Source organism: Bacillus rossius, chromosome 1, assembly GCF_032445375.1.
Source record: "Bacillus rossius redtenbacheri isolate Brsri chromosome 1, Brsri_v3, whole genome shotgun sequence".
NCBI classification, from domain to species: Eukaryota; Metazoa; Arthropoda; class Insecta; order Phasmatodea; family Bacillidae; genus Bacillus; species Bacillus rossius.
The window spans coordinates 262,830,677-262,857,863 of record NC_086330.1 but is presented as its reverse complement, the minus strand read 5'-3'; the positions used below and the strand labels follow the sequence as shown (position 1 = coordinate 262,857,863).

The following is a 27,187-nucleotide window of genomic DNA, read 5'->3' as shown; positions in this document are numbered from 1 at the left end:
TCAAGTCTTCGTAAGAGTAACACATACTGTGGTTTAATAAGTGAGTGTCAATCGTTAGAAAACGAAATTTTTACATACGAGTTTGTTGCATCTCTTGTGGTGTGGTACGATATTCTTGTCAAAATAAACACCATCAGTAAGGTATGGCAAAACGTAAATGTGCATTTAGGTGTGGCAGTTAAGCACTTAGGAACATTTGTTCAAGTGGTTAGATAAATATCGTCTGAGTGGCTTCAATACGGCATTGGTAACAGCAAGAGAAGTAGCAAAAGAAGTTGGCATCAATAGCGTGTTTAAGAACAGCAGAAGACGGCGTAAAAAGAAAATGTTCTTCTATGAAAGAGAAGATGAAGCTCCCGAGCTTCCACCTGAAGATAATTTCAAAATAAACTATTTTCTGGTTGTAGTAGATTCAATACGAATGAGCTGTGAGCCAAGATTTGCAGCTTTGAAGACCTATAAAAGCAAGTTTGGCTTTATGTATCAAATCAAAGGCCTACAGAACATGAGTGATGAAGATCTGATGAATAATTGTCAAGAGCTACAAATTTCATTGAGCGCCAGAGATAAAAGTGATATTGACTCTGTGGAACTCTATGAGGAATTAAAAATGTTGGCCCTTATCTACAATGGAGAACAAGACGATGCATTTTCAGTTTTTAAGTACATTGTACAAAATAGCTTGATAGAAGTATACCTACCCAAACATTTTTGTAGCATTGAGAATAATAGATATAATTCCTGTGAGATTAGCATCTGCAGAAAGGAGTTTCTCCAAGTTAAAGCTTATCAAGACTTATATAAGAAACTTCATGACACAAGATCGATTATCATCTTTAACCCTCCTCTCCATAGAAAACGAGTTGGCAAAGTCTATATTACAATGATCTCATAGAAGACTTCAGCCGGAAAAAAATGTCGCAGGGTTACATTTTAATGAAATGCAGTAAAAGCAAAAAGTAACAAGAGCTTGTATTGTGAGATGAGTTGGTGTTGTAATATTTTGCCTTGGAATGCTGTAGTTTTTTTTTTTTCATAAGTGAAGGAAAAAAATTCACCCATGTGATTTTTGTACCAAATACTAAACAGCTCAATATATAAATTGACCCTTATTTACAAGTGGCATATATTTGAGTATATGTACAAAAACAATTCAAATTTATTTTCGTATTTTTTTTATTTTTATTTTTCGTATAATTTTATTTTATGTGAAAAAATATTGTATGTATGTAAATGAAAAAAAAAGAAAATATTATTTTTTGTTTATGCTTTTTATTTTTTTTATTTTTTTATGATTTCACTTTTAAAAATATTGACAGCTTTTATAGACTTATAAAATGACCAGATTTCACCAGAATTAAATTGTATGCATTAATAAAACTAACCCAATTACAATTTCTACGAAAGAAAATTTCTTTACCATCGTCGAAATTTAGGTTCAATGTAGGCTCAAAAGTTTAATTTTCTAATTTTCCGGGAGAGTGACCACAAATCCCCCTTTCCCCAGTGGTATTCCATACTCCAGTCTGATAAGACCCCCCCCCCCCCCCTCCCGCCAGATACAAGGGCCCAGCTGAAATATTGTCCAGGGCCCCGCAGAGTCTAGGTCCGCCACTGAATCCAGGTTTCGTCAATGTACACAACTGTTTTCTTTTCTTTTCACCAGCCTGCTCATTTGCTTTCATTCGACGTAAATATTTGCCCCTACAAGCAACAAGGTCATTGCATTCCATTAATATTTTCCTTTTATTCTTGCATTTTTTGAACCGGAAACCCAATTTATGCAGGATTTTTCTTAAAGTTTCTTTTTTTTCAGGGAAATTTATTTCTTCTTGTAACACTGTAAGAAGCTTATTAAGTAATGGAACCTCTTCTTTCGCCGTATAAAACTGTTGTACGGTGCACCGTATTACCCCAAGGTCAAACTCATCAACCGATATCTTGTTACTACTTACTTTTTTTTCTTTCCTGGTGTGCGCAAAATTCCCCCACTGATAGTGGCTTCTTTACTTTCTTTTCTAATTATGCACATTGTTCCTTTCGATTTCCCTGTCGCTGCGGCCGCACGCTTTGTTGCATTACATAATGGATGGCTAAGTTTGCCTGATGCCTTCTCCTGATCACAAAATGCAATCACATTGCTAATCACTTCCCTGTACTGGCTATGTATTGTTTTGTGTTTTGTTGTACTTCCCGATGCCATTTGTCAATACACGTTATATTACAGTCACGCACGCTTCAAAACCTTGCTCCGCTTTCAAAGGATCCGTGAAATACTTGAACACCGATACGCCCGTGTCCGCGCACTGTGTCGGGACATGGTAACGGCTATACTTGCCATCCCACCCGCGACATGCGTTCCGACCCTTGAGGCGGACTAGGAGAAGGGAGGGGACAGTGTTGCGGAGGGAGGGGTCCGTCTGACCTTGGGTAGTTCACATTTTTCCCGGGACCACAGTTGGTTTGGGCGTGTAGTACCTACCCAGCTTGTTGCGTTAAAATAATTAATTCATATAATATTGATACTTAAAATGAGTTTTAGTCTATTTTGAATTATACCAATTTTTGGATTTTTATAATGCCATAAAATAAGACTTTTAATAGTGTTATTACAATTTTACAGGATAACTTATTACATTAGTAGAGTTGGTCACTATGAATAACAAGGCACTTAGTTGGTTATTTACTAAGTTAAACAGAGCCAAATTGTGTAATATTAAAAGACATAAAATTATTTGACTACAAAAATGGTTGAACCATGCTGGAATATAAGTTACTTTTCTTAAGTAGATAGATATGAATACAGTTATATGATGTTCTTGATAATAAAAAAAAACAAAGTAGTGTTTTTTTCCAAAATTCTCAATCAAAATTTCTCTCTTAAAATTAAATTTTATAAAGTGCATTTCTAGACTTATTCATTATAAATTAGAGTCCAAACCGTTTGTGTTATCTGCATGTATCTGGCACCAGAGCACACCGAAACAAGGACAGTGCTAACGGAAGATAATGTGCATTTTGAAGTGAGTGAAAATTTTCATTTAGTTTAAATGCACACTGTAATACAGGATGAGGTATTCTATAGGGGTTGCCAACTACTAGAAGGCACCATCTTTAATAACATTGTTGTTAAGCAGGGGTGCAGGTCATATATTCACATTGTTACAATCATCTGCATTAATGATCCCAACAGTGGCTGCCAGAGCATTACACAATCTAAAAATAATTCCAAGAAGCTATCAGGGAAACTAGTGTTGCCACTGTCGGTCATATTTAGTTCAAGCATCATCTGCTAGGAGCGGAGAACTTCTTGCCAAAGTAGTAATCCGGTGCAACAATCGCAAGGAGTGCTGGCTCATTGATATCAGCATCCGATACAATAGACACCATAGATAATTCCCAAAGTTGAAGTCAAATTGCACATAGTGCACATAATAAATCATCCCATTTCATTTACTAGATGTGTACACAGTACACATTGTGTACTACACAACATTAACTAATCCATTTTTTCACTTCCACAGTTACATGTATCACTATCTGCATTTCAGGGTTCATGTTTTAAGTGTATGACCATGTAGCAACAGCACTGGTATCAATGTATTACATGTATTGATATTGTGCACGGCTGGCTTTGTAGCAAGCCAGCACGCTGCACTGGAATAGTAGCAACGAGTGGTCAATAACAATCAGGGGCATACGCAAGAGAGCGAAATGGGGGTGAGAGGTGGTTTTATATATATTTTCATTCCCAAAATAAAAATTAAAAAAAAATTGTCTTTCCTACGAACAAATGGAAAAAGTTTTAAAGAGAACAGTGGAAAAAGGACTTATATTTAACCCCCCCCCCCCCCCCAAATATGTATACACTCCTGTTTATAATGCCCACAATTCCCGGAGGGAGAGTTAACAGGCCTACCACCATGGACGTAGATCCCGGGGGTCCTGGCCCCTTCTGGAATCAGAAAGCCCCACTCTGAGAGGGCCCGCTTGCGCTTGCAAAATCTAAAATGGGAATGATAAACATTATCCCGCCCTCATTGGGAATCCTACAGATTTTGCCCAAGTATACCACCCTGGCTCGTGTAACCACAGGCAAACAGGTACCGCTTTTAGCATTGAGTGTTTGTTTGGCCATACAATTGTGGTGCGATGCGCTCGCAGGCTGGTTTGAATCACCCATCACAAAGAGGAGAATGAAAACTGGGAGATCCGAGGCAGACTGGGCGAGACAATTCTGCAGTGGCCTGCCACTGTCTTCTGCAGCATGCAGGTGAAGGGACCAAGAAGGGGAAAAAAAGGGGAAGGGGTTGATGGAAGGATATATTCTCCCCTACATCCCAAAACCTATCAACATCTACCATTTACACCGACAAAAGAAAAGAATTCAAAAGCAAACAGCAAGCAGTGTGATTCTATTCCCCCTCCCTCCCCCAACCAAAATGAAATTCTGCATAAATCCTGGAAGAGACAACACATCCCCTGGTCTTAACTCTGGGGCATTTTGCTCTGAGACAACAGCCATAATGTAATTCAAAATACACATGTTCATGGTCACTATTTCAGTAAACATTATTGAATATTCTACATCCACACAGATACACTTGAACACATTGCACAAATAACATAACATTTCTGATAGCTAAAAGCTGACGTCGTTCCAAGTGCTCCCTTCGCTCGCACAGGTCGTTATGTTCCCTCGTCGCCTCACCAGGGTGGGGGGAGTAGTTCGCGGCTTGAAGAGTCCTGCTGCGCTTGGGACGTTTTTGCGGGAAGCGGGCTCCGGGTGACGCGCAGCGATGCGGAATGCAGGCAGTCGAGCTTCAGACCTGGACCAGGCAAGTTGTGTGTCGCGCCTCGCAAGTGAACAGTTCCGCCGGGAACTGAGCAGCTCCGCCCTCACCGGGCCACCACCTCTACCGATCCAGCTCCCTGCCAGCCACGTGGCGACGTCACGACCCCGAGGATCTCCGCTCTACCTGTGAACTGGCCCACAGGGTCTAAACTTAGGCTAGTTGGCGCCCTCAGCGACGGCAACATCGTAGCAGGGACCGGTAGGGCGACAAAGCTTTGAACAAAAATATATTTTTTTTTACAAAATTGAAACAAATTGTGAAAAAAGTAAGTACATTTCTTTATTTCAACAGCGTAACAATACTGAAGGGTACAAAAACTGAGAAAAATAATCATGAGTTAACACTGAACATGAGTTAACACTTTACATATTGTTTTCTGCTGGCTACGGTAATATGGACTACCATAAATAAACAGGTAATAACCACAAGTTGTATATAAAAAAAAAGTTGTGTGTACAAAATTGCAGTCCTCTACAATTCATTTTTAAAATGTAACATAAATGATAGAAATACATAGTTGTTTTATACCAGAAGTGATACCAACAATTTGCAGGGGTGCTCCTATACAGAACATATATTCTTGACAACAGGGCATGACAGAACAAAAGCTGTAACAAAACTTGATTTGACAACAATGCAAAGATACCAAGGTTATACAAAGTCATTTGTTCTAAATCAGTCATCTCATTGACGTTGCCCATACTTCTTATGATTTCTAAGCTTTGGAACCGAACAGCCACATTAGTCAAAATATTGTGACAACCTATATTCATTCATGAACAGATCTATCACATGTCATGGTAATTAATGTCATCCATACTTCTGTAAAGATAGAAAATAATGAGACTAAAATAAAAACTAACCATCTAAATCAAAGAGCAAATATTTTTTTTTTAAAAATTCAGTAATAATTTTTAGGTTGTTTTTATAAAGCACCGAAAATTCTAATTTTTTTCGTTGAATCAGTTTTTTTTTCACAATACCTATATTTCATGATTATGAGATAGTTCATCTGTTATTTTAACACATAATGGTTTCGGTTAATACAGTATCTTAAAAGACAATTAAAAAAGAAAGGTTGTTTTAATGGCATGTTTTGTTAATTGAATTCAACAGTATGTGCATGATCAAGTGCACTGTGCTAGGGGTGACAACCATCGTAGTGGCTATGTGTAGCAGTGGGAGTAAGTGTGCATAAGTAGCGAGGTACCCAAATCTGCTTTCTCACACCTTTAAAAGCTTTCACTTTAATGGTTTCTCATTAGTTGAGAGTTTGGGTTATCTTGAGATACAGTGGAAAACACAAATCAAGATGGCAAAGCTGGGACTCAAAACACTATCCTTTTGTTTGAAAGAGATGTAAATCACTCAAAATTAAAAACAAAACAAAAATGTATCTTTACTATAAACTCCAATAAAATCATTTTATAAAATATTAACTTTATAAATTAATTTATTTTAGTAATTAAAGCTTTTAGTTTCACACAACAAACATTTTAAGTTTATTTTTTGTGAGTTTGAGATACACTTAAACCCAAGCAATGTATATATATATATATATATATATATATATTTTTTTAAATGGTAGATGTTCATTTTTTGTGAATTCATTCTCTTAAATAGATTAGTAATCCCACCCTACTACGTGGGCAAACATAACTTTTGAAAATGCATTCTTACCTATTTGACAGCTTAATCTTGAATGAGGAGAGTTTGTACATGCCATGTTAAGTATCGCGTGCCGTTCTGAATATAACAGTACCTTTATTTACGCCATTATGCACTTCCAATTACCATGTTATCTCAGAGCAACTTAGCCCATTCAGTCAAAAATGATCAATTACTAAGATATACCCAATTTTAATTTTTTTATGTAACTAAACTATCTTTTGGAATTTTTTGAGTGATGATAATCTCATGGTAAAATTATATTATTAATATTTAATCATTTCATAGCCATAGAGCATGATGTCCACTAGATTGTAGGTTCACTTTAACCCGTACATTCGTGGTTTAATATAAATTGTTCATTCAGTGGACGAATAGACTTGAAGAAATAAAATTCCACACCCAATACGCATCTGTTTGCATTAAGAGGAACTTCACCCTATATTACCAACTACTTTTGAGGAACTGGAAAAGCATACTTTATATTATTTTGTCATTGCAAAATTTCTGTGAACTGCATTTTAAAAAATCAAGGTTCATCAATATTTTTAATGCTGCAAGGGTGAAAACAAGTTCTGTGAAAGTGAAATATGAATATTTATTTAAGCCTTCACTAAAAGAAAAAATGAATAACCAAAAAATATTAGAAAAGCCAATTAAATACTGCTAAAATGCTAAAATTCACAAAAAAACAAGAGTATGTAACTGGTTAATACTGCTATGAATAAAATTTTATAATAGCATCCAATTTTTAATAATACTGAAAATAGTCATTAAAGAGACAAGTCTCCTATTTCAGGTTTTGATTTTATATATGTTAATCATAGATAAAATTGTAGACTTTTTAAATGGTTTATCTTATACGAAATAAAAATATATACATTGCCTACTGTTTGCATAATTAGCTGCCAAAGATATATTTTTTGTTGTTTTCAGGGAGTACAAATAAGAATTATTAAATGGATTAAAAAAACTAACTGTTTAGTTTAACGGCAATGGTACTGGCTACTTCATAAGGTTTGCAAGTCTATCACAAAAACTTATTTTTATTTCTCTTAGCTGTCAAAATCCTTTCGAATTTGAGAAGTTTAATAGGCCAGGTAAATTTTCATTAAATTATATGAAAGAAATCCCAACTATTTCTTGATATTGTAAAGTGTTTGCACTCCCGGGCTAAGGGTTTTTTGATGTGTTATATTTTTACCTGGAAGGTATTTTTATTTGTGTTGAGAATTTAGATTGAGAAGGTTGGTATGGCCAGATGTGTTTTTTTTTTATTTGTTTTGTTTTGGAAAACAAAGGAGGGATATAACAATGGTGGAGGAGAGTGATGATGAAGCTTAATATGTTTGTGTTCCGTGGTGAATAAGAATAAAAAAAAGAACTCCACCAACCCAAGGCTCGACTTGAAGATCCCGAAGCATTACAATATAGCCAGTTTTAGCCCTGTTTTTCAGTTGATTCTTCTCATTTATAGGCCCCAAATACATTAAAAAACTTTTTGAAACTAATTATGCAAAAAAAAAAAAGCTGTAAATATTCTTTTCATGGAAGTTAACCCATTGAAAAAGTCTACATGATTACCAGCATTTCACTTAAAAACAAAATAATTCTTAAAAAGTGATGCACCTGCTTAAATTAAAAAAATAATTAAACTTGGATATGGTCTTTAAGCACAGTAACATTCTTAAACTTGGATATGGTCTTTAAGGACAGTAACATTTCAAGATAATTATAAGATGAAAGGCAACTGGAACTAGGTAACCAGTTAAATAAAAAATGTGAGTGCTGGGGAAAATTAAGTTTTAAATACCTTACTTAAATTCTGTAACATAGAGAGAGAGAGACCACCACAAAAAGTAAGTGTGACAGATACAGAACACCAGCTGGTGAAGGCTGTGTGAGGATATAGATGAAGAAACAGGATAAAGCTCTATGAATTCATTATTTAAAAAAAAAACTCTTCCCCACTCTCAATGCAACAGCAACATTTAAGATGAGTATCATTATTTAGCTTTTCAAACTTGCATTAAATTCTAGCCTTACTGTGCAATATTGCATAACTGTCACACATTTTGTACTAAAATCAAAATTGAAAAGTAGCAGTGTAATTTTTATTAGAGAAAATCAGTTTTGTTGAAGTAAAATAATTCATAAAAACAAAACCTATTCATGGAAAGTACATTAAATTACAAAGTAAAGTATACAAAAGAACGCCAAATAATTTAAATTAATAAGTTATGCAACAAAAACATATTTTTGTTCAACTTTAAATAGAAAAATAAAAACTGTGACCCGAATGTAAGCCGGAACTAATGCATAACTAGGTATCGTCATAGTACACACTATCCATGAAAGAGAGTTGTCATTGAAATTTTTACTCTGCAACTGACAGAGTGTGCACATTGCATACAATCTGCGAGCTATTTATATTGTTATTGCTATTTTTGAATGATATATACAGTGGTGAAGAAGACGAACAAATCGAGGAAATAATGTTTGAAAACATCTTTAAAGAAAATTTACACATCTGACAACTTCGTATTTCTGTTAATTAAATAAGTAAGCTTTAAATCCGAATAAATAATAGATTTAAACTTTAAAATACATCATTTTATACGGGAAAAGAAGTTTATGGGCATCTTGCATTGAAAAAAAAAAATAACAAAAATCTCATTGATAAAATTGTAGGACAAAAACATTTAAACATATTGTATGAGAAATCATATTGTACGGGTAAATATTTAACGAGTTTTATTGTTATTGTAATTACTGTATTTCCCCATTTTAACTAACAAACTGCATTTAAAAAAACTTGAAAACCCGATTGCTGTTGCACGGTGCTTTATCCTGTAATGTTTACTATCTACACAAAGCACTCTGAATCTAACAGTGAAACCAAAAACATCATACGATTTTTATGCGAGAATTTTTATTTTCTCAAAATTTTGACGCCATAAAGAAAATGGTGCGACGAACATAAGAGTGCAACAATTATGCTATAAAACACGGTATTTTCCAAAAAAAATGGTATTTCTTGTTTAATAAACCATAAATATTAAAATGAGGTTAAAATAATAAGCCACACATAATGTAACAAGCCACACAAAATATAACTTTCATCACATATTGGCATATTGTCAAGGGAACATAGTTAGCCATTTCACCAGTGATACTGGCTACTTATAAATGTATTCTAGAGAAAGAAAAGCTTCTAGCGTAAAACATGTCACATGATAACCAAGGAACAACTTACACCTATCCAATTACTGAAATACTTATAATACTCAACCGATTCACAATCAAGACATTGTTGACTGACGTCAAAACACACTTTGTACAGTGACGTACCATGAAACCACGAGTTTTACTTACAGATTAAAATGGTAACTATTAAAAAAAAAAAATTCACACATTTTAAGTAACGAGAACACAATGGCCATTTGCCACAATAAAGATCATGCATGACTGCAAATGTTTACCTGGCATGGATTATAACTTTCCTCAAGACAAATGCTGAAGTTTTCATGTGGTAAATAAAATGATAGTTTTTCCACTGCAATTCAACATGCACATAATAAAATTAAAAAAAAATCGGTTTTTTGCGTTACATAGTACTAATGCCCCCATGACTTAAGAGTTTTTAATAAATGTTGTATATTGCATATGTTTTTCTATAAAAAAAATGTTTTGCTTAATGCAGAAAAAATTTACAAACCTATGTTTCTACAAACTATAGTCTATTTTTTTATAACTCTACAACAATAATCTATCTTTTTACACATCCATATTCATATGTTTTATATATACTATATTTATAAAAACTTTAAATCTTTTATACAGTATACATACATAATACATAAACACATTAGATGTTTACTTTTAAAAATATTAAATATTTTTTGTTCTTGCATTTTTCTGGACTTGGAGATTGTCTGGACTGCAACTTTGCCGCGGCACGCATTTAGGAAACTCACTCACCCAGTCTCACATGTATAGCACCACTTTACACATCGAAAAATTGTACGAATGTATGCACTTAAAACTAGTTGTACGTTACTTGAAACTCACGAAGGAGAAAATATCAACCAAAATAAAGAACATTAAACTACATATTTTTAAAATTTTCAAAAAAAAAATTTGAAAATTGTTTATTTTGTAATGTTAATTTAAATGTAGCATACAGAAAAAAACAAAATGTGGTTGTAGATTAACAGGAGGTAATCTGTACAAAACCTGTGCAGAATCCAGATGTACATTCCTTATCTTGATGCCCATCGGTAGATTCTTTATTTCCGTCCCTGGTTAAAATAAACTGTGTGTGTTTGCTGGAGAACCAGAGGACAGACACAACACCACCGGTCACTACGTGGCTCCGTGCGAAGCCGGCGTGGTCGACGGACCGCCGCCCCCACCGAAGGGCAGGAAGAACTCCCCGTTGGGGCGCTGGATCTTGCGCATGAGCTTGCCCGACGTGATGAGGCGCCCGAAGCCCTCCTGGTGCGCGAAGGCGTAGCCCGAGCGGATGGAGCGTCTCGTGCGCCGCGCCGACGGCGTGCGCAGAACGTCCTGGGACTGCCGGGACCTGGAGAGGTAAGGCGCTACACGTCACCATCGGGAGTGCCAGGAAGATGATCATCACAGGTAAGGAAAACTTTTTTTCATATTTCACACATATTTTAAATTAAATTTAACAACCCTTGCAAATCTCAGAATACTACTACGGGAAAATTATTAGCATTTAGTTTTAGAGGTGTGCGAAGCTTTGGAAAGTCCAAATAGAATCTAAAAATAATTTTCTTCGACTCCTTCTTTGGAAAAATTAAAAAAACTTTAAAGACTTTTTCTTGGAGCCAAATATGTTAAAAGCTGGATTTCACATCACTGTTTGAGCCATAAATATCTGTGGTGTCTGCTAACTGCGGTTTTTAACAGGAGAGAACCACTCAAGCACGTTTCTCCATAGATAATAAACAGTGGCGACAGGCAACCACCGATGCTCGCCCATCCCCCCCCCCCCCCCCCCGGCCCAACTTCTTCCCTCTAGCTGACAAAAAAAGTATACCGACTGCAAAAAAAAAAAAAATTCTAAATGTTTACTACATACTGTTCAAAATGAGGTGCGACATGTTTGGTAGGTACTCTGTGAACATTTAGACTTTGGCAGCTGGATATTCTTATAAAATTAACAAAATAAATATTCATACACGATTACTGGTGACCATATTGTGGTGTCTAATGTTGCATTTTTTCTGAAGGAAGTCTCATGTTATCGTGAAAAGAGTGTATCTTCATTTTCCCTACACATAAGTTAAATTTTAAAAATAAATGTTAAATGCTGAATGCTGTATTGCATGATAAACAAGGTGTTGCTTAACTCAATGTCGAGCTAGTCCATGCCCGCAATAACTGATAATATTAACCATCTAAATAACCAGTTATCCAATTGGAACCATAACTGGTATTGGAAAATAACCATTTCCCTCATCTCTAGCTGCTATCTACGTTTAATGGTGGCAAGCAACGTTTACGATTCATGCAGTTGATTCTAGCGGCGGGCGCAGAAAGTATGTGTGTGATTTGCATCCAGAAATTTTGGTACTTGAAAAGCAAATATTTTATTTATATGTTTATTTATCATGCTCTGCATTATTTAAAAAAATTCTATGTTAAATTTTGTGTCAGAGTTTAGTATTATAAGTTTATTTGCAACTTGAACAACAAGAGAACACATGGATTTGCTTGTTACCGAGGTTAGACGTTTACACATTACTGCAGAGTACTGATAGACTCGCTAACTTTTTTTTAAGTTTGAACATTCCTAACCTGCACAAAGTTATTAGATACTGAGACTACAAATTTCCATTTTTCTACTCTATTTTTTGTTATGCAATCCTTAATAATCCCATAATCTATAACCATTCAAAATAAAGTAAACATGCCACACATATGGGGGGAAAATTTCTTTGCACAACTTACTCTAATGAGGCAAAACATTTTAATTTGGTAACTAGACTATTCATACTGTAAAAAAAAATGTACTATGCTAATTTGGTTAGTTATTTTCAGAGATAGCACATTCAAGTACGTTTTCAACATAGAAAATTTAGCCACAGTATCTAATAATTGGACGCAGGGTGAATATTTTAAAACTTTTTAAAAATATAAACTTAAACTGAAAAACTAAAGTGTTTTTCAAATTCAGACCACCATTAATTTCACAGATCATACAAAGAGTTCAGTGGCATCCTTTAACTTAAGTCGCATGCTCTGCTTTTTCATTTCATCAACTACAGAATAAGTTTTACTGTTTTGTGACCCAGCAATAGGAAAAGAAAATAATGAAGTAACAACAGTTCTTCCCAACCAGAGAGACTGCTGTTTTTCCCATCTCTCCCTCCCAAACATATTTATCTTCTCAGGGGAATAGAGCACTATTAACAAAGAAAATCCTTTCATTACAACCATTTGTTTAGTCATTTTATTAAGTGTTCGTTAAAATTAAACTGTGGGTGCATAATGTGTGTTTATAAGAGAAAAAAATCTAGTAAGTAAATGTAAATCTTAATTGTTTTATTCATTTAAGCTCTACAATCATTAAGTATGAAAGAGACAGCAAAATTCTTCATACCAAATTTTAAGACTAAATGTTGATTGGGTGTCGAAAACTTAAAAAAAAAAAGAAAAAAATATCCTGAAATATTGTTACAGAATTTGCACAACAGCTTGTTTACAAGATCTTTAAAAACATGCATAGTTATATGCAATACCTATTCATAATGTGTTTACATTTAAAAGTACTTCATAAGTTAATCCTGCTATTACATACCTAAGTAATGCTTGATTTTACAAATTGCTTATTTAATTTACAAGCAGTGGCAATTGGTTAACTTGATAAATGTTTCCTTCACTGTTCTTATATAGTATAGGGTACACATGTGCTGACTGAACTGACACTCAAGCACTCAAAGTTGTATCTATGAATTTTTTTTTAATGTAGCAAAATATTTAAGTGATCTTCCACTTTGACTTCGTCTTCAGCGAAGACTTAGATCTTCGTCTTTAACTTTGATTTGAATTGTCAAACATTGTATTCAATTATCAATAATTGAAAAAAATAAATAACTTCTTCACTAAGTTTAGTTTTGTTTTCTATTAGGTAATACCAAAGTGTCAAGAATAATTTTCGTTTGCTCTTAATGGCCTTGCCTGATGAAGGAAACAAATTTGGTGAGATGAATATGGGGAAAACAATCTTAGGAGAGTAAGAGATTAATTTTAGGCAGAACAGAAAACTCTATGCTTTAACCAAATGTCAAGAAAGGTAATATGGAATGGTTACATGAAACGCACCAGCACAACAGATTTAGTCACTTCAGCAAAGTGGAATATTTCTTGCTTGGATGGAGATAAGCAGGTAATTTTACCATTTGAAAATAATATAAAAAAGAAAGGTACATAAAACCATCAAGAATGTCATTCAAAAACACTGTTCAGAGCACTGTTATGATGCTAAACTAATGGTTTTAAATTAAATAAATATAAAAAGCTAAAAAAATTAACAACATAATTGCAGGGTATCCACCACACAAATCTCCCTAACTTTCCCATTACTTTCCCAGACCAAAATTACAATTTTACTTTATGAATTTTTGAAAATAAAATAATTTATCTATTGAAATTTTCTGAAAGAAATGAAGTTAATCTAGCTACCACCATCCCTATTGCTGTACTAGTTCAAACAGAACCTTGCTTACGCCCTTTTAGTGTATGAATTTGCACTGGAAAAAAAAAAGTGTTTTAAGTGTGGGTGATCGCATATCGGAGCATGACATTTCCCCATCAAATTACTACTACCACTGAGGAATTTCCATGGCTTCCAGGTTTAAAAGTAAATTCATTAACTTTTCCTGACCAATTTCAACTTCCCTGACTTTCCAGAATGTGGATACCCTGGCATGCTATGACGTAAGGATTCACTTGCATCAATTCACTCAATCAATCACTAGTCGAAATGCAGTTGGCGATATACCTGTTGTACGTGATGCTCAGTGATTTACCTATTCTGTTAATGAATATTCAGTAGCACCTAGATTAATCTTCACTTTTGGGACCAGAGGGTGGTTGGAAGGCTAAAATAGTGGGATAAGCAGAGGAGAATAAAACAAGTCATTTACAGAGCTCTAAACAATGTGATAAATTAAAGTTAAGTAAAAACAATTACATTATTTTTAGTAAAGATAAAGGAAAACAGGAAATTGTGCACACAACACGTTTCTTTTTCTCATTGTAGCCATTTACAGTCTTTAAGAATCCCATAAACTTCTTAATCGCAACTTAATAAACTGTATAAAACGACACTGCACTTAAAAATTAAAAGGAATACAGTAATAAGGTTAAAAACTGCACAGATAAAACAGTAAAGTAAAGCTAACAGTCCGGCAGCAAGGAAGTCTGTCAACTGAGCATGCTGCATGCGTGAGGAGCGTGACTCAAGACAGAAAATGAATGGTCGGAAACATGGCTGAATAATCCGAGGAGTTGGTTAAACCAAAGGTCGGGTAATGGAGGTTCTGCTGTATGTATATTATCCGGTATCATTAGTTTGGTTTCATTGCTGTCGGATTACATTAGAAGTTCAGGAGAGCAGCTTGTCTCTGAAAGGGGCAAGGGGCAGATACCCAGGAGGGAGGACGCACCTGAGCTGTGCGAGCCGCTGCTTCAGGCGCACGCGGTCGGAGAGCGTCGGCCGCACGTCCACGAAGTAGAACCTCCACGCGAGGACGGGAATCATCAGCACGATCACCGTGATGACCGTGGTGAACCAAAACGTCGCCTCCTGCATTGCCTGCAACACATGCACGCCGGGTCAGCAGGCTCCAAGCGACACCAACTAGGTAGTAATGCCACACAAGATGACTCGAACATACGATGAGCAGCTTGGAGGTGATCTCCAGGTGGGACTGCCAAACACCATGCCCAGCTCCGGGAGATAACTCGCCGTTTACAATTCACTGAAGGTTTATCAAAGTTGTCTGATTATTAGGGCCTGTAATTTTTCGTAATCGCGAATTTTGCGAAAATTCGCGCGAATTTCGCATGAAAACACGAAAAGTACATTAGCGAAACCCACAACATTTCTATATTACACTGAGAATCTATCCCCGAAAAGTACCATTATTTGCAGATCACTAATACTCACGCAAGGTTAAAGTATCCTTTAAACCAAGTCTTGTGTTTCAGCATAATTACCTTATTTTTACATAAGCCGTGTTCGTGTATGGTTTTGATGGTCAAAATTGATCTCGAGTATAGTTGGAACTGAGTTTCTTCTCATTTGTGCACCGGGGTTTGTTCAAGTGGCAACCCCGTGTTCCTCCACTCCATTATGCCAATACCGTATTTATTGAATGCAAACAAACTCAAACTTTTGCACTCTACGAAAAATAAAAATAATATGATGCCGAATTCTAAACTACCGTGCACACTTGGCCGGACATGAGAACGCGTTTATTGTATTTTGCGAAAAGTGTATAAAATATTATATCAAAGCTGCGTCATATACGGTAAAATGTAAACAAAACAAACCTGGTTTGTCCAGGTTAGCCAACATAGCTTCTATACTAACTTCTCACGTAAGCGAATGCTTCCTTAATGAAGATCATACATTACCCAGACTGTGAGAAGTTTTGTTTTGTGTAAAGATAAACACATATGTTAGCGTCTAACGAATTTATCTTACCGTAGTTGTTTATTTTGTGTAACTTCGTAAATAGCAAGAGAATAAGCAAATAATGATTTTGCAAGTACGAAATTAGTCTGCGCAGCGAGACTGGGAGTGTGCGGGCATGCGTGACTATCATGAAGCCAGCATCTGTTGTTGACGTCACGAGCCGTGACAGTGTTCCCAACGTAGTGGCATTCCACTGCTGATGTTTATTCGCGCGCCAAGTTTAGTTGATTGTTTTCGTAACAGCCTGTATGTAGTATGTTGCAACATATTTCTGTCTAGAGTTTAAAAATGCCGAATAATACTTTGAGTACTCGAGACAGAGCATATCAGTATCAGAAACATGGGTTTTATTGTACTGACAATAGCACAGTGATGTGCAAATTTTGCAACTGTAAAGTTTCAGGGGAAAGAAAATAATCCATACACTGAACTGAAGTTTACTGTCAAAAAACATGTGCGAGAGGAAGATAGTGCTGTAAATATTGTGTCAGTTTTAATGGGACTGTCTTTAAACCATTCAGAATTTGCAAAGGGTACACTTAAGTCCATCTGGCTTCCGTGTGCAAATGTAGACAGCGAAAGGTATTTTTCAAAGTATAACACTGTTCTTTCTGATCATCGCCACAGCCTCTCTCAGGAAAACTTACAATTACTAAGTGAAATGTGTTTTGAAGTATAAAAGATTATAAATTACTCTGCTTTAACACTGTGTTTTCTATAGTTTGTGTAATGACGGACACAACTGGTATGTTGTTGAGACTATAAAATCGATTTTAATGCAGTTGATGTTTCATATCTAGTTACAGTAAATTCCCTTTATAAAGTACTTTAGGGGACCAAAAATATGATACTACTTTATAGAGGAGTACTTTATAGAGGAGTTACCCTAAACCAAAAAAATGTCACTTCCCGCACATGTTTACAATTTTTTTTTTTCATTTTCTAATTAAAACGTATGTATGTGGTCTTACACGCCTTGTTTTTATCAATGTGATTTACTTACTTAAAAAAGTAAAGTAATGCAAAATATTAGTAAAACATAGTTAATATAATTTAAATACATAGGTAACCTTAAATATACATACATAGTAGACTTACCTCTTTTTGCAGTGGAAGTAATAGCCATTCATACAGTGCATCAGAGATGTTTTTAAATGTTCATTTCATAGGCCCTACAATACAGTATTATTTCCATATTTCCATATCTTCCATATTTCCATATTTTCTCCCCTTTGAAAACATTAATTACAAAAATTTGGGCATTGGCATAATTTACCGGTAAATAAAACTAACAAAATAATTTTAGAATCTAGAGTTTTGTTGCAATACTAATACCGACACGTTTTTTAGTACCGGTACTCATAGTGTGACCTACAAATCTTTAGTTGCGGCGGAAAGTTTCACTTGCCATTTTATCTAGTATAAATTTAACAAAACTAACAATCTATGTAATAGAAAGCGCGAGTTCTTTCAATGTGTAAGTGGAATTGAATTACAATTTCAGGGTATATTCCGTTTATACGTTATTACCATATAGGTTACGTTACGTCGCGAACAAAATACTGTTTAGATTAGCTACAAGATGCAGCGTAGCCAACCTCGAGACGCTCGGTCACAGGCTGCAGTGTAGCCAGTAGGTACGAGTAATAAAACACGTCATCGCTGCCGTAACCATTTGCTTATTCAACAACGATAATATGCATAATATAGTACATTCAACAATATTTAAAATTTGGCCCCGTGTCTTCGTTTGATGTTGATAAATTTGATTTGGCAGTCAGTTAACACGTAAATACGTAAGTTGAGTAATGTTCACGCTAAAATGAAATTTAGCCGCGCGCTGTTTCCTGCACTGACGCTATTGTTTTTTTTTAGCCATGTTCATCAATAAACACGCTTGTAAAGCAACGTAAGCAACGTAATATGGCGTATAGCGAAGTAAAACGAGTGAATGCAATTATTCTACGTAGAAATACTACATAGAGAAATATTAGATAAATTTTTTTGTTCACACGAATAAAAATTGTACGTATTACCGAGTAATAATGATTCGCGCCAAGGAAAATTGTACGTTATATGATAATAATCCCTATGAATTATCATTGCCTTTCAAGGGACCGACGTGTTAATACTTTATACAGAATAGTACGTAAAGGAGGGGTACGTACTAAAGAGAATTTACTGTACTTGGTAACTTTAATAGCGTCAGCGTTACAGTACGTAACATTCAATAATCATAGCAAAATTTTTTAAGTAGTGAAATATCATTACAATGTACCTCAAAAATATATAGTATTGGTATTTTATGAAAAACTTAAATGTGCTAAACTATTTCCAAATGTATAACATCTTGTAAAGATCTGAAAATACATAATTTAAAGAAAGGTAATTTGTAATGAAGCTTCACTATCATTTATAAACAAATACACGTGCCAGTGTCAACATCATCTATACTTGACAGTCCTCATGGCAAATGGTAAGACATGTGCAGGCGACCAGAGTCAGTCTAAATCACATCTCAAGTCCAGGGCCTCACCATGCTGAGGGAACCGACGTAGCGGCCGCCGATGATGTAGTTGTAGAAGTACTGCAGCACGAAGTACCAGAGAAGTGAGCCCCAGACCGTGATGTGGTTGAACACGGTCCAGTAGGACGTGTCGAGCGCGATCTGCGCGGTCACGACGATCACGAGGATGGTGGCCACCACGCTTCCCAGCAGCATGTGGTCCGACAGCACATAGCCCTTGGGCGACACCCCGTCCTTGTACGTGCCTGCAACACACCGCATCGCCAACATTTCAATATTCATTTTAGAATCTCATAGAGAGACCAAAAACATTATGCGACGTTTACGCGAGAGGTGTTTTAATCAAAATTTTGACGCCCTAAAATATTGGTGCGATGATTATGCGTTTGCGACCATTATGCGATGAAACAGTGTATTTAAGGGTCTTCCATCAATTAGTTCCTCCAGATTTTTACATTTCAAAAAACAAATTACTATATACCACATTTTTAGAATCAATTTACGTCTGCAGTCGTTACCATGAGTTAAAACTAAGGAAATTAAAAACACATTGATAAGAAGGTAAAAGATAATTGCAGTATTATCTGTCATATCTGATGACAAATGGCATTAAGTGAAACAGTTTATATGCACTGTGTGTAGTTTTTCAACTAAGCTGTAAACAGTGCTCAAAACTTGCATAAGAAGAGATGCAGTTTGTATGCATGGCCTGCAGTTTTCTAACTAAGCTGTTTTCAACTTGCTAGACTAACAGATAATTCCCAGATGGCTTTCATAGATTCAGGGGTTTCTCACAAATTTCCCGGCACCAAAAAAATTCATTCCTAATTCAAGGTTTCCCCATTTTCACGGTCAGGTGGCCACTCAGTCTAGGCTTCATTCACCTCAACCCACTCACCATAGGGGATGAGGAAGAGCACGCAGGATGTGAAGAAGCCATGCAGGGCGCTCCTGAAGAACTCCTTCTTATTGAAGAGCAGGTTGGAGTGGCCTGGGGTGTACAGTTTCGGGTACATGAGGCTGTTCTTGTCGCTGACGTCCTGGTCGAAGATGCCCAGAGCCAGCACTGGCAGCGATGTGTAGAACAGGTTGTACACCGAGATGAACATAGGGTCGAACACCGTCTGCAACCAGGTTGAGCAACGCTAAATTAAAACAGTTCACCAGTGGTGGGTTTGAGCACTCGTCTCAAGAAGCTATGCAAAAACCAATACCATGGAGCAACAATATGTAAGCCTAATTCATGAATCACTATAAGAAATTGTATGCAGTTTGCGATGTGCTTCTTATGAACGATTATGTAAATGTGTCCTTAATAGCTAAATTTTCACTGTTCACTTTTAAGAGTCATTACATTAGTCACAAAGATGACAATGCACCTAGTGAAAGTGCATGGGAAACAATGCAACAGAATAAACAAAAATCTCTGGAGTTATTATCCGTAGGTTTCAAGAAGGGTAAAAAAAAAAAACTGCATCTAAGACAAAACACTTTTTTTTAGGAAATTTTTATGCAATAATTGGTATTTTTACACCAAATAGTTGTTGTCAAACATGTTTACTGCAACTGGTGGAGGAAATTCCCACTATATTTATGTGTATATTTGAAATTTAAAAAAAATCTAGTTAACTGAAAAAATTTGAGTTTGCAACTATGATAAAATTTGGGCTCATATCATGTGCCGCCACTTAGTATTTTTGGCACAATTCTATATTTGAATTTTTGAAAAATAATGTTGCCAGTCATTTTTTGCTGCAAGAACTTAAACTTTTTCCACCTTCTGTACACCCCCATTTAATCCTTGTCAGACATGTCTCCTCACTCTTTCCCAGCATAAATATAATTTTGCCTACCATCTAAGGACCCAGCAAGCCTTTGGCGAACGTCCGTTGCCTGTAATTCTTCTCCAAGCCGTGACTAGAAGTGCTATGTCCTGCAAGCTATTAGAGCAGCTTGGTTCTGAGAGCCAGCCTTACTCGAGCGATTTCAGGCACGAGCACGGGTCATTTTGCTTGAGCCCTTGACATGTCTGAAGAGAGTATTTACCACTGGCAGCAGCACATTTCCCATCCCCCCCCCTCCCCTTTCGGCATCTCCTGGGAATCAGGCTCACTTGAACGGCCAGTCAACAACCCCAGCCTGTCTTGAGGCCACGACTCCAGTCTCAGAATGTATCGCCTCTGCCCTCTAGTGGCAGTGTTGCGAATTATTTCCCCTGGGTGTTTGAACGCCCGCTAAATGCCTGCCCCCTGGCGCCTCACCCAACAAACAGTGCCCCGTAGTTCATTTCCAAGCCACCAGAGCTCTGCACTAATCCCCTCCAAAAGCCCAATGCTTTAGCAGTCGCCTCGTGTGAGTCGATCTCACCTTGTGTCGGACACTGGTCGCGCCGACATCGGCCAGTACCACCAACTTCGAGATATCAAAGTAAGTATTTCTGGACCATCCCCTCGGAAATCTTCGAAACCTTACGATCTGGAAGCCGAAGCCTCCCCCCTTTCTTATGATTGACTTCGTCTTTTAATTACGAGTCACTGCCGCCCCAAACTTACTTCGTGCCGCGACAGCAGACTGACCACACCGCATCGTCGGCGAGCCGCACATCCTGACTTCACTCCAGTCCTTGTTTAAAAATGTAATCAGCTAGGCAAAGGATGTGATCCCTACAACTTTAGTAATTAGTATTTAGTCAGTCTGCATACCTCGCAGAAGTAGTCAAGCTTTGTTAATAATACTTCATAATATTTTCTATCTTTTTGAATCATGGAAACGTCCACGACAACCTCATGTTTGCGAGCTCCGCACCCTGGCTGACGCTAGAAGCTGTATGGTGAGATTTTGACAAACCTTATTCCCCGACCACAATCATCTTTGTTAGTAGGCATTTTCTGCCTATTTTGCTAACTGTTTGTGATCATGTTCTGATCATGTTTGATTCGGACCTGTTCACAGACAGGGTTTAAGGGCCGGATGCGGACCTAACAACACCACCCTCAAGTCCTTCCTCCAGCAATCAGGACGACTAAGGCGCCCTGACGCCTCATTAGCAGCTCAACTTCGGCCAGCGAACGTCAAACCTCCAGTTCTAGAGTTTTTTTTATGTCTTCTGTATAAACATTAAATCATGACGTTGAAAAGATCGGGACACCAGAAATTTTTCTTTCAGGACTTTAATCACTCTAGGTTCACTGGGATTACAAAAAACTTCACCTGTTTATTGTTTCTGGTTCTATTTTAATTATGTCCAATGATTGATGGTAATTTTCTAATTAGGGCCGGCCCATTCTTTAGATATTTTTAAATCCATGTTAATATAATTTAATAATTTTAATATATTTGTCAATAAATTTATCAAGTATTATAATTCTATGTGAAAGTAATTAATAGTTAAATAAACATGGAGGTACTTATACCTAGACAAAATCATTATTTTAGCCTTTTGAAACTAAAAGATGCACCGGTTACACAAGTCATCAAGAAAGAGTGAAGTGTGACAAAATGGTAACAGAGCTTGGGTTTGCTGTTTACTCTGTTGTTATTATTATGTGTAACAACCATCACAAATTTAAGGTTTGGGTTCAACCACCAAACATTTTCTCGACTGCTGCCAAGAATAAAAAGTACTGAACAATTTATTAAATGAATGGATAAATGACTGGATTAGAGTTTAACATGTTGTCAATGTCAAGGTAATATGAGTATGATGAGGGGTCCAGTAATGTGAATAAAGCAGCAATGGCATGCACTGTTAAGGGGGAAAAAGGGGCCCTATTCTTGACGCTGTCAGAATAATTCCACTGGTGGAATTGCTTGATTCAGACAGAGATTTGCTAAACCCTATTCTTGAACACTCACTAGCAGAATCACAATTCCAATATAGATTTGAACGTTTGTTGTTCTTTGGAAATTCAATTTGTTCAAAATGGAGGTTCTGTTGTTATTTTTAAAATCTTTAAAATTGTATGGATGGTTGGTTAAGTTATGTTGGCTACGTTAAAATTTTGTTAATTAGTCCAGACGGCTAGTTATATTAGGTTAGCTACATTTAAAACCAGTAATAACTTATTCACCTCATTTTGTGTGATGTATATTTAAATAAAAATATGCGATGTAATATTTTCGGTAGGGCTATCACCAAGTCATAGGTTATTTGATTGAAATTTAATTTATTCCTAAATGAAACAAAAATATTTAAGTACTGCACTTAAAAAATTGCAACCTGAGTGCCATTACAACCTTTAAAATTTGTGTGTTTGTGAGAAATAGCTTGTAACTGAACTACAATTTAAAGTCAAAGAATATTACATTTTAATCTGTGATTTGACAATGTTCGTTTCATAAATATTTACGACAGTTACATTTACAATTTTTCGTCGCTTAACATTTTACCTAATGTACATAAACAATATGAAAATTTTCTCTGTGTAAATTTTTTATATGTATTTGTTGTTTTTTGCGATGAGCACTATCAAATAGTTTCCCTAATTCTTTTTCACACTAAATATTGCAAAAATGTGTCATATTTTGATTGGATCAGAACTGAATGGTAGGCTAAGTTCATTTATTTCATAAAAATGTACATCTATTCCAGAATTAAAATGCACTCAAAATGAGTCCATTTATACATGAATTTCACTCAGTTACAATTGATTGTGAAAATAAAGATTATCTTTTTGCCCCTCCCTATCTTGCAAACTAGCCAACATTCCTACTATACAGAAAATACCGTTGAAAACATCATCAACCTATAAAAACCCACTCAAGTATTATTACCTAAATAAATAATGATGGAAAAGATAGTTGCTGAAATATTTTTTGATAAATACACAGATTGTTACTCTAAACAATTACAGAATTTCTCCCTGAAATAGTTGCCAAGGAATTGTCCATAAAATTTAACATTTTGTAATGACTTGCAGTGATAACAAAAATCTTAATGTACACATTCATAAATGATTAACTGAACCAAGAAACACTGCATAAAATTTATTTTCACCTCAAAGTATATGCAAAAGTATGATATAAGTTGAAGCCAATTTAGGAGAAACTATAGACTAAAAATGTGTCTTTTTAAGTGATAAGAATTTTTTAGAAACTAAAAAAAACATGAAACTAAACATTTTTGTAAATATTTGTGTTGTAGTACTTTTTCCCACAAAAAATAAAGTTGACATTTGCATTACACAATAATATTTTTCCCTGCTTAAAACATTTTTTTTCCATATAAGTCATAGCATTTTCCATTTCTCGGACATAACCTTACAACTCAATTTAATTATTAGGTACTTATATATTTATACAGATTCTTCGACATCCATCAAAAAGAGACAGAAATGAATAACCGAGTAAATTGTAATGTAAACAGTAAAAGAAATTACAGAGATGAATAGAATGGAAAAATAACACACTTTCATGAAAAATGCTGCTTTCCTCATTGTGACTGGACTTCTACCAGCGACATCAACTCTAAAAGCAACATTGCCACACTTCCATAGAGATTTTTCGTCAACCCGACAATATTAATTCCGATAGTCACTATAGCAATTTCAAGAATGGACATTTAGCTGTCTGTCAGAATGAAACTTGTGGATAATTCGACAGCATCAAGAATAGGGCCCCAGGATTATCTGCCATATTTCCCACTTGTGCAAAATCTTGTGGGAACAGAACTCAATTTGATCACTCGACCACAGTTGTGCTTCAGAATGTGGAAGAAACTATATGAGAATGGATGAAGGTGCAGGAAGCAACAAATAAGTTTCATTTATTCCATATTTATTTTAGCTTCTCATCTCATCAATGAGATCATTGGAGATGGACATACGCCATACAAACAACGGAATTTCCGGGGAAGGGATCGTTCATGTTCAATAGCCGAGATGACCAAAAGGTGACTTGTGGCATTGTGTCTCAAAGCCCGCCAAACAATATTTCAACAAATAAATATTATTAGGTATACTGTCGTGTATTAGCAGTCTTTATTTGCATGTATGTAGAATAAAGTTGTCACCAGACAAATTTTCAGAGTAGTCTGACAAAATTATTTTAAAAAATATTACATACATACACACACACACACACACACACACACACACATATATATAGTTTATAAATTTGTTAGAGGTTTTTAGTTTTAGCAAATAAATTAGCATTTGCTCTGAGTTATTTTAGAAAACTAAGAGAAAACTGAAATTGGTATTTCTAGACTGTGATTCTAACCCACGTTGCTCCTAGTGAGAATTCAATATCCAACCATGGCATCACCACTTCGCTTGGTTCTATAACGGTTATTTGTACTACTATTAACAAAAATACTAAAAAAAATTAATATTACAGCAAAACATATCAAAATTTACAACTTATACTGTAACATTTTGTTACTTATATCAAAGTTGATTTATACAAAAATAATACTAGTTTATGGTGGCTAAAAATTAAAAATTCAAACTATATCTTTGTGCGTTGTAATGGGATAAGTTTCTGATGCAGCAGGGGCGACAGGTGGAACACAGTTCCTTGCACAGATGCTGCCCCGCGCTGCGCCGGAACTAGCCGAGCCGAGGCCCACTCACCTGGGCACTGAAGCCGCACCAGAAGGCGAACCAGAAGTGGCAGAGCGTGAAGGCAAAGTTCTTGTAAAAGAAGTAGCGCAGGAACTTGCACATGCGGTAGTAGGACCAGCGGCCGTGCACCAGCAGCAGCCGCTCCAGGAAGCGGAACTGCGCGATGGAGTAGTCCGAGGCCAGCACGGCCTGCATGCCCTCCTGGCCGCTGATGCCCACGCCGATGTGCGCCGCTGCAACCACGCGCGTTTCCCTGAGCTCTCCCTGCCCCGGTGCCTGTTTCACCATACTGTCTCATTGCAGCACTGCGAAACTGCTTGCAGTAGTCGTCCCGACTTGCGTGCTGCTGTTTGTGCCTGTAACTTTGCAAGGTTTCATTTTGAAGGACTTACTTTCTACAGCAAAAGTTGTTTTGTTTTTGGCATTTCCTGCCACCCATTAAATTTATTCCCCACAATTTGTGAACACACTGTCCATACCATACCAATCACAGCTGGAAGCAGTTACCATCCAGCATGAATTTAGTGTGTTGTCGTTGACTTTGATGGCCTCATGCTAGTATTTACGTATATTAGTTTTTAAAACAGAGGATTTCAGTGTTATTGTTTTTATTAAAGCTATTTTGTAATACTTTGTCGTACTAGGGATGTAAGGGAACAAACAAATTAAATGTCGGAGTGGGCGCCACCACGTAATGTGGGCACATGGACCCGGCGGAGACTCCCTTCAGGGCGTGACATGACCTGTGTAGGGCTAGGCCCGGTTCTCTTAGCACGCAATATCGCTCCAGTGGGCTCCTAAGGCGTCCCACACGCCTCGAGGTTCAGGAGCAGGGACACGTGGTCACTCGACTAAAAATCATAAGTTCGACGTACTCCTTTTATTTCAGCAACGTTACAACACGTCTCCAATTGCACTACATCTACATACACTCAATGAAACTGTTAATAACGACAACGGCGGGAAAGAATCAGTTTACAGGCTGACCAGGTCACCTCGTGGCCTGGCCTCGTGAGTTTAGAACGCGGTTCGTGGTTAAATGTTCGAATTGAACTTAAATATTTATTAAAACGAGTCGGCCACCCGGAGTAGGCCTCGCAGATACAAAAAGGTTTTAAGAATTATATAAAGTCCGGCGGATGTTAAACGATCAGTTGATTAAGAAAAGTATGAAGTTGCGCGGTGCTCACCAAGCATCCTACCCCGGGTGACGAACGGAAGCGACTGAAGAGGCCAGGGCAGCATGGCGGCCGGAAAGCGCTGGATTTACCGTTAGCCTCTCCTGTTATTTATTACCACTTATTTAACTAAAACAAATACACTAAAATTTTATAATAAAATTATAACAAGGTTTCCTTTATTATTTATGTTGAGTATTAATTATTTTAATTGGGATTATGGTTCAAACTGGTTGCGGGTAGTTCCATTGCCGGCCGCATGGGGCGCTGCGCCGTCCTTACCAACTAGCACTGCAAACATAATCCTTAGGGAATATTATTTAAAGAAAAGACAGGTAGTAATTACGTAACCATTAAAATTGAATGATAAAACAAAAGGGGTCGTGGCACAGACTCTACTCTCGCCTCTTGTCGGCAGCCTCACACGCACACACACACACACACACACCTGCACACGGGGCGGGAGGTTTGAAATAGAGGGTGGTGTTGGGAGGAGAGGGGTGTCGACGGCGTGAGGCACATCGGGCTTAGGGAGGACGTAGCCCCGGTCGACGTCAACTTAATTCACTAAAATAGTTTAAAATTTATATGCTGCGTTTTGTGATAAAATAATTTGCAATAAATTGATCTGAAACAGATACATTCCGAACAATAAAAATAAA

At 36.5% G+C, this 27,187-nt stretch overlaps 1 protein-coding gene across 4 annotated transcripts in view; it reads right to left on the bottom strand.

Annotated features, from left to right (window-relative positions):
* Positions 1-5,113: 5,113 nt before the first annotated feature.
* The window catches only part of LOC134527542 (phospholipid-transporting ATPase ID), a 341,327-nt gene continuing 319,253 nt past the window's right edge, over positions 5,114-27,187 (bottom strand). For all 4 annotated transcript variants that reach the window (XM_063360302.1, XM_063360303.1, XM_063360304.1 and 1 more), the window contains 5 exons: positions 25,357-25,580; positions 19,683-19,908; positions 18,794-19,029; positions 15,224-15,372; positions 5,114-11,109 (listed from right to left, as the gene is read on the bottom strand). In XM_063360302.1, the coding sequence (XP_063216372.1) occupies positions 10,890-11,109; positions 15,224-15,372; positions 18,794-19,029; positions 19,683-19,908; positions 25,357-25,580 (1,055 nt within the window). In that variant the 3' untranslated portion in view covers positions 5,114-10,889. The remainder of the gene's footprint in view (positions 11,110-15,223; positions 15,373-18,793; positions 19,030-19,682; positions 19,909-25,356; positions 25,581-27,187) is intronic.